The sequence below is a fragment of the Mustelus asterias genome, chromosome 1 (assembly GCF_964213995.1).
Source record: "Mustelus asterias chromosome 1, sMusAst1.hap1.1, whole genome shotgun sequence".
NCBI classification, from domain to species: Eukaryota; Metazoa; Chordata; class Chondrichthyes; order Carcharhiniformes; family Triakidae; genus Mustelus; species Mustelus asterias.
Window position 1 is genome coordinate 82,036,876 of NC_135801.1, and position 17,792 is coordinate 82,054,667.

The 17,792-nt window shown below is 39.4% G+C and overlaps 1 protein-coding gene across 3 annotated transcripts in view; it reads left to right on the forward strand.

The window, feature by feature from the left end:
• The window catches only part of ptpn13 (protein tyrosine phosphatase non-receptor type 13), a 256,822-nt gene that overhangs the window by 50,984 nt on the left and 188,046 nt on the right, over window positions 1-17,792 (forward strand). For all 3 annotated transcript variants that reach the window (XM_078214036.1, XM_078214044.1, XM_078214053.1), the window contains exons 3-4: window positions 5,332-5,501; window positions 9,776-9,841. In XM_078214036.1, the coding sequence (XP_078070162.1) occupies window positions 5,332-5,501; window positions 9,776-9,841 (236 nt within the window). The remainder of the gene's footprint in view (window positions 1-5,331; window positions 5,502-9,775; window positions 9,842-17,792) is intronic.

Here is a 17,792-nt window from a genome sequence, read left to right on the forward strand (position 1 = left end):
AGGCCCTGAACAGTCCGTCCAGGTGAAGCAGCAATTTGCATATGGTTCTTTCAATTCATTCTGCTGTTTTTGATGCTTGCACTGCAACCTCCTCTACGTTAGAGAGGCCAAAAGCAGATTGAGTGACTGCTTTGTGGAACACCTCTGCTCAGCTTGCTGGCATGACTCTGAGCATCTGATGGCCTGAGATTTTAATTCTCTAGCTTGCACTTGTGCTGACATCTCTGTCCTCAGCCTGTTGTAACGTTCCATTGGAACTCGAGGAACGGCGTTTTGCCTTTTGGGCACTTTTCAGCCTTCTGTTCTCAGTTCAACAAATTCAGCCTGTAATCTCGGACACCCTCCTTGCCCTCCAATATTTTGTTTCAATTCTTTGTATGTGTCAGTCTTAATCCCGTTAACCTCTGTCTCATTTTTGCCTTTCGGACAGCAGCTCTTCATCATTCTGCCATTTACACCTCTGGACCCATCTTTTGTTTCGTGACTCGTTTCATTATTACTCCTTTTTGCTCTGCCACTAACTAATCTGTCAGTTGATGTGTCCCAATTTCTGCCCTATCATAGACTATTCCTCTTGTTATTATGCCACCCTTTCCCATTTCACCTACTTAGAGATACTTCATTTCCGATCAAATAATATTATTACCTGTTTCACAAAAATGAAGACATGCCAATTGAATTCCCTTCTGGAGATTCGCACTCGCCCTCATTCTGTTTCTCTGGAAGCCAGATGTCAACTCCAGAATTCTACAGGAAACCACCTAACTTCAAGCAGCCACAATGGTCAAAAATCTACACATCAAAGACAAGCAAAGGACTTCATTGTATAGTTTTTAAAATTTCCATTGGATCTTGACTTTTCTGCTTCTGGTGTGTGTGAGCGTGTGCGTGCGTGTGAGTGTTCCATGCATCCATTAGTTTGTCACAGGTTTAGTAGCTAATAAACTTATTCATTCTTTTGCTTAGGAAAATCTGATTTGATTAGCAAATAAATACATTTGGATTGCAAAAGAAATTTACAGGGAAAGTAACTTTAGAAGCCTTTGTGACCAACCAACGAGACTAAATAGAAGGGTAGCCAACTCCTACCTCCTCACCCGATCATAACAGCTATTTTAAAAACAGCTACTTTGTGAATCTTCCAATTTTTCTAGGAGCCACATCTGTGCATAAACAGTAAATTTCAGATTTATTCATGCCAGCATTGCATCCATAAATAGATAGAGAGGACTGGCTTGCATGAGAAGAATAACATTACCCTGTAATCTTGAAACTTTAGGATGTAGTTTTGTTCATTTTTCACCCTTGTTTATATTTTTAGTGGCTTTAAAAAAGAAGCTGACCTTTGTAATTGTAAAACTAATGTTATGATATTTTACTGTGGTGATTTATCTGTTAAAATGTTGCAGATCATGCCAATTTTTTGAACCCAAACATATTTGTTTATGTACATCCTCCTTATTTTGTGGACATTGTAAATGGGGAAACATTTTCATGTCTTGTCTTCAATTCATTTGGGTTCGGGCTTAAATGTCCAGGATGTAGTAGCAATAGTTTTATGCTGTTTGAGATTTTAAAAAAGTGAAGACCCGTTAAATAGGTTCTTTTGAGCGTAGGAACTCGAGCCCTATTTACTATTCACTAGTGTCAGGGCAAGTGACTAAATGTAATCATAAAGGTGTGTAGTGGCTGCTCAAGGCATGGAAGGTGTATAAGAGAAAATTATGAAGACAATTAGTGTTCAGAAGATCAAACTTCCTTTTGTAATTTAATAAGTGTACATTGAAAAGGCTTTTAACTATATAACCTGAAAGATAAATCATTGTTTTTGGAAATATATGCAGACTATCAACTCTCTAATTTCTGACTCCCCAAAGAACATCTGTAAAATGATCTCTCTCAATGGTCTGAAATTCTCATTATGGCATCTCTGTGCACTGACAGTGTGTTTCCATCAGGAATTGTTGACACTTGGAACTTTCTATGGTGAAGGAAAACCTGTTAGGCTTTGAATGCAATAGACTGATATAAGTTACAAGTTGAGAGCTTTTGATGATTTCCTTTTGGCATGGGAGGGAGGGAGAATGTTAATTGTATCTACTTTGGAGTTTTATTTGTGGTTTTTACTCTCTCGGGGCATTTTGGTTCTATTAAATTGTTGGAGGCAGTGGGCTGTGATCAGACTAGCCTTTTTATGCTCTTTTGTTCATTGTGGTTTCTTGCTGTATAATTTACTTAATTCTAACTTGTCTTTGGGTTTTTCTTTTCCTTTTAATGGATGGTGGTTTCTGACCTGGGCAGGGCAAAGTAATGACTGAATATTATGTTTGTAAAAGTCATAACACTTTTATATGTACTGCACTCATGGCTAAGATCAGAATGTACAAAATTAGGGGACAATTTACAGAGTGGTTAGCAAACTGACTACAAAACAGAAAGACAAGTGGAGGGGTCAAAGATAGTTAGCCAGATTGGTAAATGCTGGGAAATGATTTTCTACAAGGATCAATGTTGGAACAAAGCAGCCTGCTTGATTGACACCTCATCCACAAACATTTCTTCCTCCACCACCGATGCATAGTGGCAGCAGTGTGTGCCATCTATAAGATGTATGGCAGTGACTGACCAAGGTTCCTTAGGTAGCCCCTTCTAAATACATGACTGCTACCATCTAGAAGGGCAGTAGACACATGAGAACATCAACATGTAGAGGTTCTCCTCCAAGTAACTCGTCATCCTGACTTGGAAGCATATCGCTATTCCTTCATTGTCACTGAGTCAAAATCCTGGAATTCGTTCCCCAAGTGCATTGTGCTTGTACCTATTGCCCAAGGACTGCAGCAGTCCAAGAAGGCAGCTCACCAGTACCACCTTTAAGGGCAATTAGGGATACATAATAAGTGTTGACCTGGTCAGTGCCGTCCACACCCTGTAAAATGAATAACAGATGTCCGGTAGAAAATACAATTGCTACACATAGAATATTCGGAGTGGAGGTGAGAAAGCAAATGAAAAGCAAAAATGAAGAATGGAAAGAGACTGGCGGCCAACATAAAAAAGAATCTTAAAGTCTTCGACAGGCATATAAATAGTAAATGGGTAGTAAAAGGAGGAGTTGGGCCAACTAGGGTCAAAGAAGGAATTTACAACTGAGTATTAAATGAATACTTTGCATCTGTCATTACCAAGGAAGAAGTTGCTACCCAGGTCATGTTGGAAACCAGAAGGGTTTGCCATTGATGGGTGGGGAGAGCATTTGATAGGTTATATGTACTTAAAGTTAATAAAGCACCAGGACCAGATGAGATGCACCCTGATGCTGTGGGAGTGGAAATTGCGGAGGTATTAGGCATAATTCTTTCGACTTTGGGATTTTGCCAGAGGACTGGAGAGTTGCAAACTTTATGTTGTTCAAAAAGGATGTCAAGGTAAGCCCTGCAGCTACAGGCCAGTCAGTTTCATTTCAATGGAGGAGGAACTATTAGAAACAATAATTCAGAACAAAATTAAGAGTCATATGGACAAAGGCGGCTTAATAAAGAAAAGCCAACATGGATTTCTGGCGGGAAAATTGTGGTTAACTAACTTGCATGAGTTATTGGAAGTGATAGTGGAGAGGATTGATTACAAAAATACTTTTGATGTGATGTACAATGACTTCCAAAAGACACTTGATACAGTGCAGCAGAGCAAACTTGTGAACAAAGTTGTTGCTCATGGAATAAAAGGGATAGTGGCAACATTGATACAAAGATTGGTTGAGCGACAGGAAATGGAGAATAGTGGTTAATGGATGTTTTTTGGGCTGGAGGAAGGTTTGTAGCTGAGTTTTCGAGCGGTTAGTGTTGGAACCCTTGCTTTTCCTGATGTATGTTAATGACCTTGACTTTGGGTGTTTCAAAATTTGTGGATGATGCAAAACTTGGAAGCATTGTAAATTGAGAGGAGGATGGTGTAGAACTCCAAAGGGAAATAGGCAAGTTGGTGGAATGGGCGGACAGGTAGCAGATGACGTTTAATGTGGAGAAATGTGAGGTGATTTATTTTGGTGGGAAAATCTGAATGATAAAACTCTAGAAGGGTGTGCAGAAGCTGAGGAACCTGGGCGTATATGTGCATTAGTCATTGAAGGTGGCAGGACAGGTTGCGAGAGCTGTTAATAAAACATACAGCATCTTGGGCTTTATGAATAGTAACATGAAGAATAAGGAGGCTACGGTGAACTTGTTCAGACACTGCTTTGTCCTGAACTGGAATATTACTTCCAGTTTCAGGCACCATACATACTTCAGGAAAGATGTGATGGCATTGGAGAGAGAGTGCAGAAAAGATTCATGAGAGTGGTTCAATGAATGAAGAACTTCAGTTATGAAGGTAGATTGGAGAAGTTGGGACTGTTTTCCTTTGGGAAGCGAAGGCTGAAAGGAGGTCTGACGGAGGTTTTCAAAATCATGAGAGGTCTGGACAGATGGGGCGAAACTGTTCCTATCCGTGAAAGGAACAGGAACAAGAAAGCACAGTTTAAAGTAACTGGCAAATGAAACAAAAGCGATATGAAAAAAAGCTTGATGGCTGGGTGTTTAGGATTTCAATCAAGGCATTCAAGAGGGAATTGGACTTATTTGAAAATAAATAATGTGCAGGGTTATGGGGAGAAGGGATGAGAATGGCACTAGGTGAGTTGCTCATTTGGAGAGACAGTGCAGACACAATTTGCCTGAAGGCCTCCTTCTGCACTGTTAAGATTCTGTGATTCTGATGATGTAGTGATGCACAATGTTCATTTACCTTGCAAGTTTTTATGGCGGGACAGTTTGCCCCATTTTCATGTGGGTGGATATTTCAGTTGCATGTTGTTAGTTCACTTTCAACACGCTAGCAAAGTATCACCAGCAATACAATTAGCTGGTAGTTTGTAATGTCACAATACTTAATTACATTGTCATCTTGATGTTTAATTAATTTTGGCTTTTTCAGTACAGTCTAAACAGATATTGCAGAGTTTGAGTAGTAGCTAACTTGAGCAGGTTAGAAGAAAAATGCAACCAGTATTTAAAAAATGTAAAAGATGGCTGTTCATGAGAAAAAAACATTTTAAAAAATTGAATGGTTGAAGAATGGTAATGCTCAAAGTGCTCATTATAATAGGTGTTATTTGCCTTGCTTTTTCCTCACTGTCAGCTGAATATATTATTTCCACATGTGGAGAGCTGCTTGTATATGTTAGCACGGGCATGTGTTGTGGGGTGGATGGCAGGGGTGGGGTTGCTTGATGCAAGGTAGGTCAGATGTCTATGTAGTTAATTTGTTGATATTTTCTCTTTTCTCTAGCTGACCCTATTGCTCTAGGTTTTATCATCTCTCCCTGGTCTCTGCTGCTGTTACCCTCTGGCAATATTTCTTACACTGATGAGAATGTTTCTGATCAGGATCTGCGACCATTTACAGCCCCTGAGGTTTTGCAGAGTCAGACTTTGTCCTCACTTTCACATGTTGAAAAGGTATGGAACTAAACTTTCAACTGTGTAGAAAGCTAAAGTTGCTTAGATTCACTGCGTGCATGATCAAAAAACTGAAATGTGAGTGCTGTGTAAGTGTTGTATTTAAGTGCATCTGTCTAAGACGGAGGCTTTCCATAACTGTTGCATATATTAAAAAATTGGCTCCACATACAGAATTTTAATGTATACTAAGACAAGTTATTTAAGGCATTGGAATATTTGGAATTGTTAAAATACAAGTCTGCATTACCTAGTTTCAAGCTGTATTTAAATTGCTGAATGATGTTTGCATTTGTCTCGAGAATTAATTGTGTTTAGCTTTAAATGACCATGATGGAGGGAGGGCTTCTTCACCAGAAGTGCACTTTGGGAAATAATGGATATGCTCTCGGTTAAAATTGACAGACACAGCAATGGAAAGATGGCATTGATACAGTTAGCTGCTAAAGGAGAGGCACTTCAAAACTTTGCCTATCGCTATGCTCAGAACTGTCAACAATCATATTTGGATCCGCCCAATCAGATTTCCACCGCTGTCACAGTACTGAAAAGGCTCATGGCAAAACCATGAATGACACCCTATGTGACTGTAACAAATGTAGACTTTCCCTCCTCGTTCTTTTCAAACTGTCTACAGCCTTTGATACAGTTGACCACACCATCCTCCTCCAACACCTCAACACAGTTGTCCAGCTGGGTAGTTCCATTCTTATCTAATATTATGACCAGCCCCAGGTGAGGTTCCCTATAAGTTGTTGATCCAGGCAAGATCCTCCTCACTTTGTCAATGTCCAGCTGGGATACCCACAAATTGTGACAAAGCTGGGTGAGGAGGATTGATTGGCTCCATGTCTTTTTTCAACCCACCCTTTGCTGGTAGCAACGAGGTTTAATCTAACAAGGTTCCTTTCTCTCGGTCACCTTTTTCAGACCCAATGGTTATGTTTAAAAGGGAGCTAATTTAACTGGTCTTTCTTGAGTTAAGATAGAGTAAGTTTATTAACTATGAAAAATGGTAAAGCACATGCATCTACTTCATACAGATTAGAAGTAAGAATTGAGTCCAACAGTAAGAAAAAATAAATAAAAAGTTATATGGAAAGTCCTTAGTTGTGAGGAGTTAATGTATTGCAACAGTTTTAAATTGATTCCAGTATAGTTGACTTCTGTCAGTGAGTAGTTGATTTTCCTCAGAGCACCACATCAATCAGACCAGCAGGGCAGGAAGGGAGCTGCTGGACAGCTCTCTTGGCTAGCTTTTAGCCCCCTCTTTGCATATGCTAACTGGAAATCCAGAATACAATAGTCTTCCATCTAGGCAATTACATCAAGGGTCCTTGAGATGAGATAATCATTATTGTTTCTTTGTCTTTACCAAAAATGGTAATCAGTCTGTAGATGTTTTTAGTGCCTTGTTTGAAAACATAGGGAGGGGGTCCATCGTCCCTTAGAGAAACACCCTGCAGCCATTCCTGTCAGTGGCTAATTATACATTCTCAGCTAGCTTTGGGGTTGTGTCCATTTTAAAATATAAAACTCAGGCCTTTTTTAAAAGTCTAATATTTCTGTGTATGATTCCATGTTATTTTCCTCTATGGCGCTAATAGCCACAGAATTACTTGCAATGATTTATCTTTCTGTTCCTGCACTCTTACCTCTGTCCCTCAAACCACCACCTCTTTCTCTTCTACATGCAATTTCTTGGTGACATTACTCAAACCACAGTATTCGTTTTCACATGTATGCTAATAGCAGCACCCAGCTCTACCTCGCTGAAACTTCTCTTGAATCCTCCGCTCTTTATCTGATATCCAGGACTGAACAGAAATTTCATCCAATTAAATATTCGGAGACTGAAGCCAATGTTTTTGGTCTCCACTCCAAACTCCGTTCCCTTGCCAATGAATCCATCTCTCTCTCAGGTGACCATTTAAGATGAAGACAGTCCAATCATAGCCCTGACATCAGATTTGATTACATGATGAACTTCTGACCTCGTGTTCGTGCCATTACTAAGACCCTGCTCGCAGTGCCAAATGCCCCTCTGGGGCATTATCCGAATTTGCCCCTGCATCAACTTACTTTCAGCTGAAAACCCCCTTTCATGTCTTTATTACTTCTAGACTTTGTGGTCGGTGCAGACTCGATGGGCCGAATGCCTCTTTCTGTACTGTTAGGGTTTCTATGATGATTTCCAGTACTTGACTCAGTCCCTCTCTTCACTCTATTATTCCTGGCAGAGTCTTGGCTTTTCTCTTGGAAACTGCATCAGGTTCCTCCTCATTTCTTTCAATCTTTAAAGATCTTCCCAAAATTCATCTTCTTGGTCATATCTCCTACATAGCTTGGTGCTCGTTCATTCATTTGTCTAACCCACCTGTGCTGTACATCAGAATTTTTTAAAATTTAAAGGATACTTAATTTGTTTTTAGTGCATCTCTCTCTCTCTCTCCCTTCCAAGGTTCCTATATGAAAATGGTTGGGTAATACAAATGAAATTTACATTGAAATTTAAAGGGTTGATAGCGCAAAACTACAAGGTTGCACAAAATACAAACTTGGAGAGAGAACTCGATGGTAGGTGAGGGAAATTAACTAACAGTGTTACTATACTCTTTGAAGATCAAGATTGCTGAGGAAGGGGTAAAGGGAACATTCTATATCTGACCAAGAGAAATAGCTGAAAAAATATTTTAATCCATGGCACTTTAAGTTTATCACTTTCAGACAATCAAATTTCACCATAAGCAATCATATTTCTTCCTCTTCAGAATGTTCTATAATTACAGTCTGAAGTTACCATTAGCCAGACTAAGGAAACAAAGTTAGTTACTGACCAAGAATTAATTAGAAATTCACACTTTAAGGTAAACTTTTCTCCAGGTAACAAGTTTGATTAAATTATTTCTGGGGCAGTGAAGAAGCAGGTCAGATTTCTGAGACTGCTGAAGACCTATTTGCTCAATGTTTAACCACAGACACTCGAGAAAATCATAGTAATGCTTCAACTCCTTCTCTGGCACAGTCTGTCAGGTAGTGAATACTGAGCTGCGTAAACTAGGAGAATATCAAATTCCACCCTGGTTCATGAGTTAGCCAATAAGAATTGAGTCAGTGGTAGAGACTTCACAATTGGTCTTGGTGTCCTTCAGTTAAGGAGCAAAAATATAGCAGTGTCCCTACTCCCAAAAACAGTGAAAGAAATAGAGAGAAAAGAAACGGAAAGAGAGAAAAGACAAATATATTAATGCCATGATGTACTGACTGTCACCTACTGTCCACCCTGATGAAAGCAGTAATGGAACTTTCACCACCTACTTACCTCTCTCAAATACGTGTGCGTACACATCCCTCCAGCATTATTTTTATTGATTGTCTTAGCAGTTATTTTCAGTCAGTTCTACTAATCATTAACTTGTGAATCACACCACAAAAGTCTATCATAGTTTATAAAAAAGCTAAAAGCATTTTTGGCAAGGCTGCATGTTAACTAATTTTACTACTGTAACCAACGGTCATCTTCCTTGTTTTGTGACAATCTCATCTGTGATAGGCTAAAACAGATGTTGCTTGACTGGAAGCCAATAAAAGTCAACGAGCACAAGCGTGATAGGGAATGGGACTGGCTGCAAGTTAAGACACGAGTGGCTTCATTTGGGTAAATTGAAAATCAGATACTCGTGACTCAGTGTTAACTTTACTGATCACATACTGGGCCAAATTTAAGGAGGTGGGGGCTCGGCAGTTAACTGAAGCTCATTTATAAACAGGATCATGTCACTTTAGTCCATATAGCAAGTTGGGCTGCAGACTATGCCGAAACATCACACCAATGCAAGTAACTTCTTTGCATGGCACCTGCTCGAGCCCAAAACACTGTAGTGATCCACACTACGTCAAGATAACTGATCAATTTTCCTGCATGAAATTTTAGGCATTCATTTTGCATTGGTGACTGGATAGAGCAGTGGATTAGGGACATTATTTTCCATGGATCCATTTTTCTCATTGATCTGGGATGCAAGTTCATCCCCGTTTCTCACTTACGTCCCTCAGGTACCTTTGTTCGATTATATGTTTGGAGAACAAGATCTTTTTGATTAGGATTTCAGTGTAATGAGTAAAACAGATTATTGAAAATTATGACTAGCAGGAGCTGTGTATTCTCAATGCTTAAATGTTACATTGATATTACAATGTATCTTTACGTTACCAACATCACAATGATATTTATTATTTTGTAAACTGTATTAAACTATGCTTGGTTTTTGCAGATGCATGTGTATTCACTTGGCATGACTTTGTATTGGGGAGCCGATCATAAAATACCTCTGGACCAGGTGAGTGTAAAGTCCCTTTGAACCAAGCACTTTCAATGTATGTTACTTCGAGGAAATGTCTCAGATACAGTTGTGATTTAAAGATTGTTATTTCATAGAATAGAATCCTTACAATGCAGAAGGAGGTCATTCAGCCCATCAGGTCTGCACCGACTATCCGACAGAACATCTCACCCAGGCCTTTTTCCTGTATTACCCCGCTAATCCCCCTAACCTACACATCTAGGGACAATAAGGGGCATTTTAGCAAGGCCAATCCACCTAACCTGTGCATCTTTGGACTGTGGGAGGAAACCTGAGCACTCGAAGGAAACCCATGTAGACACGGGGAGAACGTGCAAACTCTACACAGTCCACCAAGGCTGGAATTGAACTCGGGTCCCTAGCGTTGAGGCAGCAGTGCTAACCATTGTGCCACTATGTCTTAATTTCAGTGGGAGCTAAAACTCCTTCTACATAGTTTCTGCATTTATATAGTGACTTCCCACTTATTCCCCTCACTTTAATGTACTCTATTGGCATTCTAATGAACAGAGCTCCAGTACTCAAGACAGAAAATATTGCTTTACACAGCAAACAAGCTTTTTCAACCCTGCTGGGCCACTAATAATCAAGAAGAAAGTGTACTCTTCAGAGCAACTTTTATTTGAAAATGGACTTCACAAAACCCTGTATGTCATTCTTGAGTACCAGACAGATGGGGATCAGCTTGCTGAAGTTTTATAGGCTTTGCATGTTCAATCGTTTGGAAACTGCAAACAGGATATGTATGTACAAGTCCATTATTGAGGTCTTGTCTCGCTGACTTGTGCAAATGGGCTACGTGCCTAGTCAGCCCACAGTCTCTGTCGCCATTGCAGTATTTTGTATTTGCCATTTAGATGTTATTTTGGGTTTCAGACTTCGAGCTATTTCTTTGGCACTGTAAAACAAAGGAGCCTGTTTTATTGTGCAGCATTTTATATTATTTCTTCCAAAGTTCATGCAAAATATTTATATTTTTGTAAACATGCTGGATGGATATTGGTCAGAAGCTGCAAGTTATTTATTTTCCCTAGTATGTGAATTGACTTGGTTAGAAGTACTAACCAGCAATGAAGAAGCTTCACTCTTTGCCCACAAGCAGCTGTACAGCTAAAGAGGAGTTTAATTTGGAAAACAAGATTTTGGGAATTCTGAGCTAATGAAATGAAATGTTTGCCAAGAAATTAGCACTGCAGTTTAAGCTTCTTAACTTTTTGATTGCTTTGTAGAGTCCACATTAAATGCCCTCAAAGATGTTTCATCAAACCACAATTTTGTGCATGTTTTTAATGCATTTATTATCCATTCATTAGCATAGATTATAGATTTATACCGATTATGCATTTAACATTGACATTTGTTTTGGAAAGGGAGTGGTTAGTTGTGTCATATTTACAAATATGCAAAGTAGATATAATAGAGGAGAAAAAGTGTGAAAATTCTTTGTGATTAAAGCTTGAGGGAATCTTGGAAGCTTGTAAAGGACATGCAAACTCAAAAGGCAACCTTGAAAGATTGGGCTCATCGAAGGAGTCATCACAGGCCTCTGAAGACCAATGCAACCAGATAGATTGTTGCCACAAAAAGGAGACATGTAGAGGGACCCCAAGAGAATAGGCATATTAGATAGAATAAGGGTATATTAAAACATAAGAAAGCTTGTTGTTACTCACAAGATCGTACCAATGAGGAAACACCAGACTCTAATAATAATAGGATGAAAGCAAAACATCAGTGAAAAGCAAATTTTGGAAGAAGAGGCAAACCTGGAGAACGGGGATGGAACAATGGCACAGGGAGATTTTGGTTCTTAGGGATTTTTTGCTCAGTGATGTAAAGACCCATTTGATGTAGTTGAAATCTTTCGGACAGGAAGTTCTTTGAAACCAGCATGATGTATAAATTAGAAAGGGGACACAAAAGGACCCAAAGATTGCAGTAGATGAGGAAGTAAAGATTGGGGAAGAAATAATATAGGTATTGTAAATTTCTCATATGAAAACGCTGCCTTGCAAGTCAAAGACAAAGAGTGCAAAATAATGTATTCTGGTGTACTTCCGATGTTGAGTAAAGGAGAGAGATCGCCAGGAAAATTGAGGGTGCATATAAGGCATTGGCAGCTTTGTGTGAAAATAATGAAGCTACCTTTTAGAAGTAAATGGGAATATTTTGGAGCAAAAACTTATACAAGAGAACTAAATGCACTGAGACAAAGCTGGAACTGTGTTTTAATATTCTTATAGAAGAAAATATAACGAATTACCTAAACTAGATGGACAGGACAAGAACTCATAGGAATGAAAATGAATCCCAAAAGATACTGAGCATGCAGGGGAAGGTAATCAATAAGGCAGGCAATGTAACACAGTTGAGAAACACACAGGAGCCAGATACTAGACACAGAAATTGCATTTATATAGTAAGCATTCCAAAGTACCTTTGGAGGAGGAAGGCTGCAGTGGGGAGAGCCAAAAATGAAATAGACAGGATTGGAAACTAGAAAGTGAGATTAACAAAGGTGACCGAAAGCTTGGTTGAAAAGATGGGACTTGAGAAGGTTTTTAATCTGGGGTGAAAATTACAGTGGTAAGAGTGGCTTGGTGAGAGAGTTCCAGAGAGTAGGGTTTAGACAGCAGAAGGCCCTTCACAGTGGGATAATTGAATTAAACAACACCAGTGCCTAACAAAGAATGCTTTATATGAATACCTTAATTAGAAATACATTACCGGATGGGGGCTGTTGTGGCAGTAAGAATATAAGAAACATGACTGATCACAGAGGCTAGAAATGAATGCAACATGTCTTAAATATAAGCAGATAGGAAATTGGGAGATTAATAAAGTTGATCCTGTATGAGGTTGAAAGTTACAAAATGAACTATGATAAGCTAACACCTGTTACAAACCATCAGATCAGAAAAGGGCAGCTATGTGCTCTAAAATGAGATAAGAGTATTTTTAAATGTGAAATTAAAATACATTTTCCATCAGTCAAATATAATTTGTGTACTTAATTGGTGCAAAGTCCAAGTTGGTGAATGTAATTGTGTTGGACTGTTTCCTGATCCTGTTTCATGATCCAGTCTATCTAAGATTCAATGGGAGGGAAAACAAATGTGTTCAAATTTATCATAATATGAAATTCAGAAATGCTGAGAACCAGGAGTTGGGTCATAATCATTAAAAGGATTAAGTAACTTCAAACATTTGCAAAAGCTGTTTAATTGCTAATAGGGCTGGGGACCTGGGGGAAATTATTCAGCAACACATAAGTAGAAGACAAATGGAATAAAATGGATGACATTTGGAAAGCAAGAGAAATACATGCCTAGAGATATGAGCATTTCCTAAACGGCATGATACTGAATAGAATGAAAGGAAAATTAGAAGTAAAAACGACAATGATAACAGCTTGCCTTTAACATAACAAAGTTTCATGAAACTTGATAAATAGGTCTGTTGGAAACAGATGTTGAGTCAGGAAGAAAGATTAGGACCATAAATCAACTTGAAGAGATTAGGGTCAAATTGACTGACCTTGCCTGTGGCTGGGATTCTTCAGTCCCGCTGCAGTGAATGCAGATTTGGCTGAGTGCCAAATTCTCCATTCTCGCCGGCAGCAGTGGTTGAGAGTGTGAGACTGGTGAATTCTGGTCTGGGTTTTTAAAGGTAGTGAGATAGTTATAATAGCGAAGATCTTTATGTATCATTTCGAAGAATGGGATCAAGACTACTGTATAATAATAGCTGGGCAAAGACTCAGTGGAATGAATACTAAGCTAGAACCAGAAAAATTGAGTGTTTGTGAAAGAATATAAAGGCAGAACACAGACATAGCATTTGGTGAGGCTATGATGTAAATGAGGACCATGATTTTGATTTAAATACATTATAAGACCGGAATGTTAGACAAGTAAGACTTGGACAGAATGTGTGACAGAGCTTTGGCCAAGTTGGAGTCTCTAGAGGCTGGATGATGAGAGGACAATGAGATGATAGTTAGCATGTTTGAATCTGAAGGAGACAAAGGTCTATGTAAGAGTTTTGGTAGTGGACTGAATTAGGGGTGGGGGTGAATAGTGCAGTAGAGTTAGAAGTACACAGTAATGGCACGGAATAAGGTGCAGTTTTAAAGGTTGGTACAGAGATGAACAGGATGTGGCCTGATTCATCTTGAGGGATTACATGGGGAGGGCCACAGAGGAGTGGCCAGAGAATGAAGTTTGTCAAGGGCCAGTGATGATGGCTTTACTCTTAAGTTGAGCATGTAAATCAGAATGATCTGAAATGTTTTAGGCTTGTCAGACCCTAGAAAGAAGCTACAGTTTTGAAATATAGTTAAGAATGTCTTGAACAATAAAAGAAAAGATAAGAAATTTAAAAGATTAATAAATATACTGAAAGATTTCTTCCTCCAAATATTCACCAGGGAGGCCTAAGCAATGTAGCATTTCCTAACTAGCTATTGATGACTTTGATACAAGTGAAATGGAAGTTCTAGATAGCTTGAAAGAATGTAAAGTAAACAAGTCCCCTAGAATAGATGTTATCTGAATCAGAAAACAGAGGGAATTTGTAATGCATTGACTGAATCCCTCATGATCACAATGAACATAGGAAAATACAAATAGACTGTAAACATACTAATACACAATGGTTAGCACTGCTGCATTGCAGCACCAGAGACCTGCATTCGATTCTCAGTTTGGGTCACTCTCTGTGTGGAGTCTCTCCACCCACCTCCCCTCCGGATGCTCTGGTTTCCTCCCACAGTCTGAAAGATGTGCTGGTTAGGTGTGTTAGCCATGCTAAATTCTCCCTCGGTGTACCTGAACAGGTGCCAGAGTATGGTGACTAGGGGATTTTCACAGTAATTTCATTGCAAAGCCTACTTGTGACACTAATGATAAATAAATAATGCGATGCAATATTTAAAAATTGACAAAACATAACTGGACAATAATTTGCTCATTCGGTCTGCTTCAATATTGTGTAAAATAACTAGATTAATTGAAAGATATATTTTACAATTCTCTGAATAATAATAGCTCTGCAACAGCATTCAGCATTGATTCACAAAGATATCCTAATTGCACTATGGAAATTCCTGAAGTTGTGTAGCCAGACTTTTAAAATGGGGAGGCGATGGCCGAGTGGCATTACCGCCAGACTACGAATCCAAAACTCAGCTAATGTTCTGGGCACCCGTTTTGAATCCCATCATGGCAGATGGTGAAATTTGAATTCGATAAAAAATATCTGGAATTAAGATCTTACTGATGACCATGAAACCATTGTCAATTCATAGAATCCCGACAGTACAGAAGGAGCCCATTCAGCCCATCGAGTCTGTACCGACCACTATCCCACCCAGGCCCTATTCCCATAACCCCACACACATTTACCCTGCTAATTCCCAATTGCTGTAAAAACCCATCTGGGTTCACTAATCCTCTTTAGGAAAAGAAATCTGCCATCCTTACCTGGTCTGGCCTACATGGGCATGCAACTCTAGAGCCATAGCAATGTGGTTGACTCTGAAATGGCCAAGCAAGCCACTTACTTCAAGGGCAACTAGGGATGGGCAATAAATGCTGGCCAGCCAGAAACACCCATGTCCCACAATGAACAAAAAAAGGGCTGGTGGTTGAACTGAAAACTGTAGGAATTCAGGATAAATTTTGGAAACACGTTTTCTTGCTTTCAACTAGTTTCTTAACTAGAGAAAATGTATCCGGGGAGAAGGTGCCAAAAGTTTCTGAAATGAATGGTGCATTATAAAGCCAAAAGCGTGGAGTACAAGTTCAATACAATAGACCTTATACTATATATCTCCAACTATAACAGTCATTCTCAAACTCTGTTATGAACTGTCTTCAGTTCTGATCACCATGGTGTTTAAGCAATATATAGATTTCAGAGAAGAGCCACATAGTAATCCATGGTGTGGATTGGGATGGCACGGTGGCACAGTAATTAGCACTGCTGCCTCACAGCGCCAAGGACCCGGGTTCGATTCCCGGCTTGGGTCACTGCCTGTGTGGAGTCTGCGCATTCTCCCCGCGTCTGCATGGGTTTTTTCCGGGTGTTCCGGCTTCCGCCCACAGTCCAAAGGTGTGCAGGCTAGGTGGATTGGCGATGCTAAATTGCCTCTTAGTGTCAGGGGGACTAGCTAGGGTAAATACATGGGGCTATGGGGATTGAGCCTGGGTGGGATTGTGGTTGGTGCAGACTTGATGGGCCGAATGGCCTCCTTCTGCATGGTAAGATTGTGTGTGAGTGAAAAGAGTCCTGCCGTGAATAGGCTCGGTACATTTTTATACTTTGAATGGAAGAGAGACGGAGGTGTCCTGAGAGGTAAGTAACAAGAAAATAGAGTTGTATTGATATTTTGCCTTTTGCGTCTGTCAGTCTCAAAGTGCTCTATAGGCAGTGAGTACTTTTGAAGGGTAGTTATATTATTGAAGACTGCCCCCTGACAAAATTCAGTGGAGGGGCACAGAGAGCTCCATTTAGCCACCACAGAAGCTATTACCTGGCTTAATGATTACTAGACACATTAAAATAAAATCTGTTGTGATGTGGGAAACTTGGCAACCAATTTGCACAGGTTCCACAGGTAGCAATGTAATAATGACCAGATAATCTGTTTCTGTGGTGTTGCTTTAGGGATAAGTATTGGCCAGGGTACTTTCTTACTCTTTGAAATAGTGCCATGGGATATTTTATGTCTACCTGAGAGAGCAAATGGGCCTTGGTCTTATGGTTTAACTTCTCATCCGGAAGATGACACTCCTGACAGGATGTTAGGCATGCTTCTTGTGTTCAAGTCCGAGGTGGAACTTGAACCCAAAATCTTCTGACTTGAGGCCTGAGCTATGGCAGATACTTGCATGAGTAATATCAGCTTAGCTGGAGCTTAAGAATAATGGTACAGAAAACATTGGGATTTTTTTATAGGCCCCCTGACAGTAGTGTAGAGAAGGTTTAAGTCAGGAAATTAGAGTAATTATGGGGATCATAGGGAACTTCAATCCTCACATAGACTGGGGGAACGAGATTTGCAGTAATAGTGTGGAGGCCACTTTCATGAAAAGTGTACAAGATTTGCAGTAATAGTGTGGAGGCCACTTTCATGAAATGTGTACAAGATAGATTTCTAGATCAGTTCACTGAGGAACCAATTGGGAAGCAGGCTATTTTGGATCTAATATTGTGCAACACAACAAGAAAGGATTAATTAACACTCTATATTAAAGGGGACCCTAGGGAAGAGTGACCATAATATAATAGAATTTTATATTGAGCTTGAAAGTGATTAAGTCTGATACTGAGGTCTCAAAGCAAACTACGTCAGGATGAGGGCCACACAAACATAAATTGCTGGAAAATCTCAGCAGGCCTGACAGGATTTGTAGAGAGAGAACAGAGTTAATGTTTCGAGCCTGGGTGACCCTTCGTCACAAATAGATATGAGGTCCATGGTGGCTAAGGTAAATTAGTAAACTAGATTAAGAGAAATGACAGTACACAAGCAATGGCTAACATTTAACAAATTAATGCTTAATTTGCAACAAACATGCGATCCTTTAAAGCATGAAAACCCCACAGAAAAAGTAATCTAACTATGGTAAGCAAGGAGTTAAAGATAATATCAAATGGAAGTAACAGGCTTATAACATTACCAAAAGGAATAGTAAACCTGAAGTTTAGGAGGGTTTTAGAATTCAAAAAAAGGAGGATCAAAAAATTGATGAAGAGAAAATGAAAGTACACCAGCAGGAGATATCAAAGCAGATCATAAACTTTTCTCTATGTAAATATGAAGTAATTAGCATGGGACTATTAGAGGCTTGGATAGGTAAAATTATAATGATAGATAATGAAATGGTAGAAATATTAAACAAAGACTTTGTACCTGTCTACA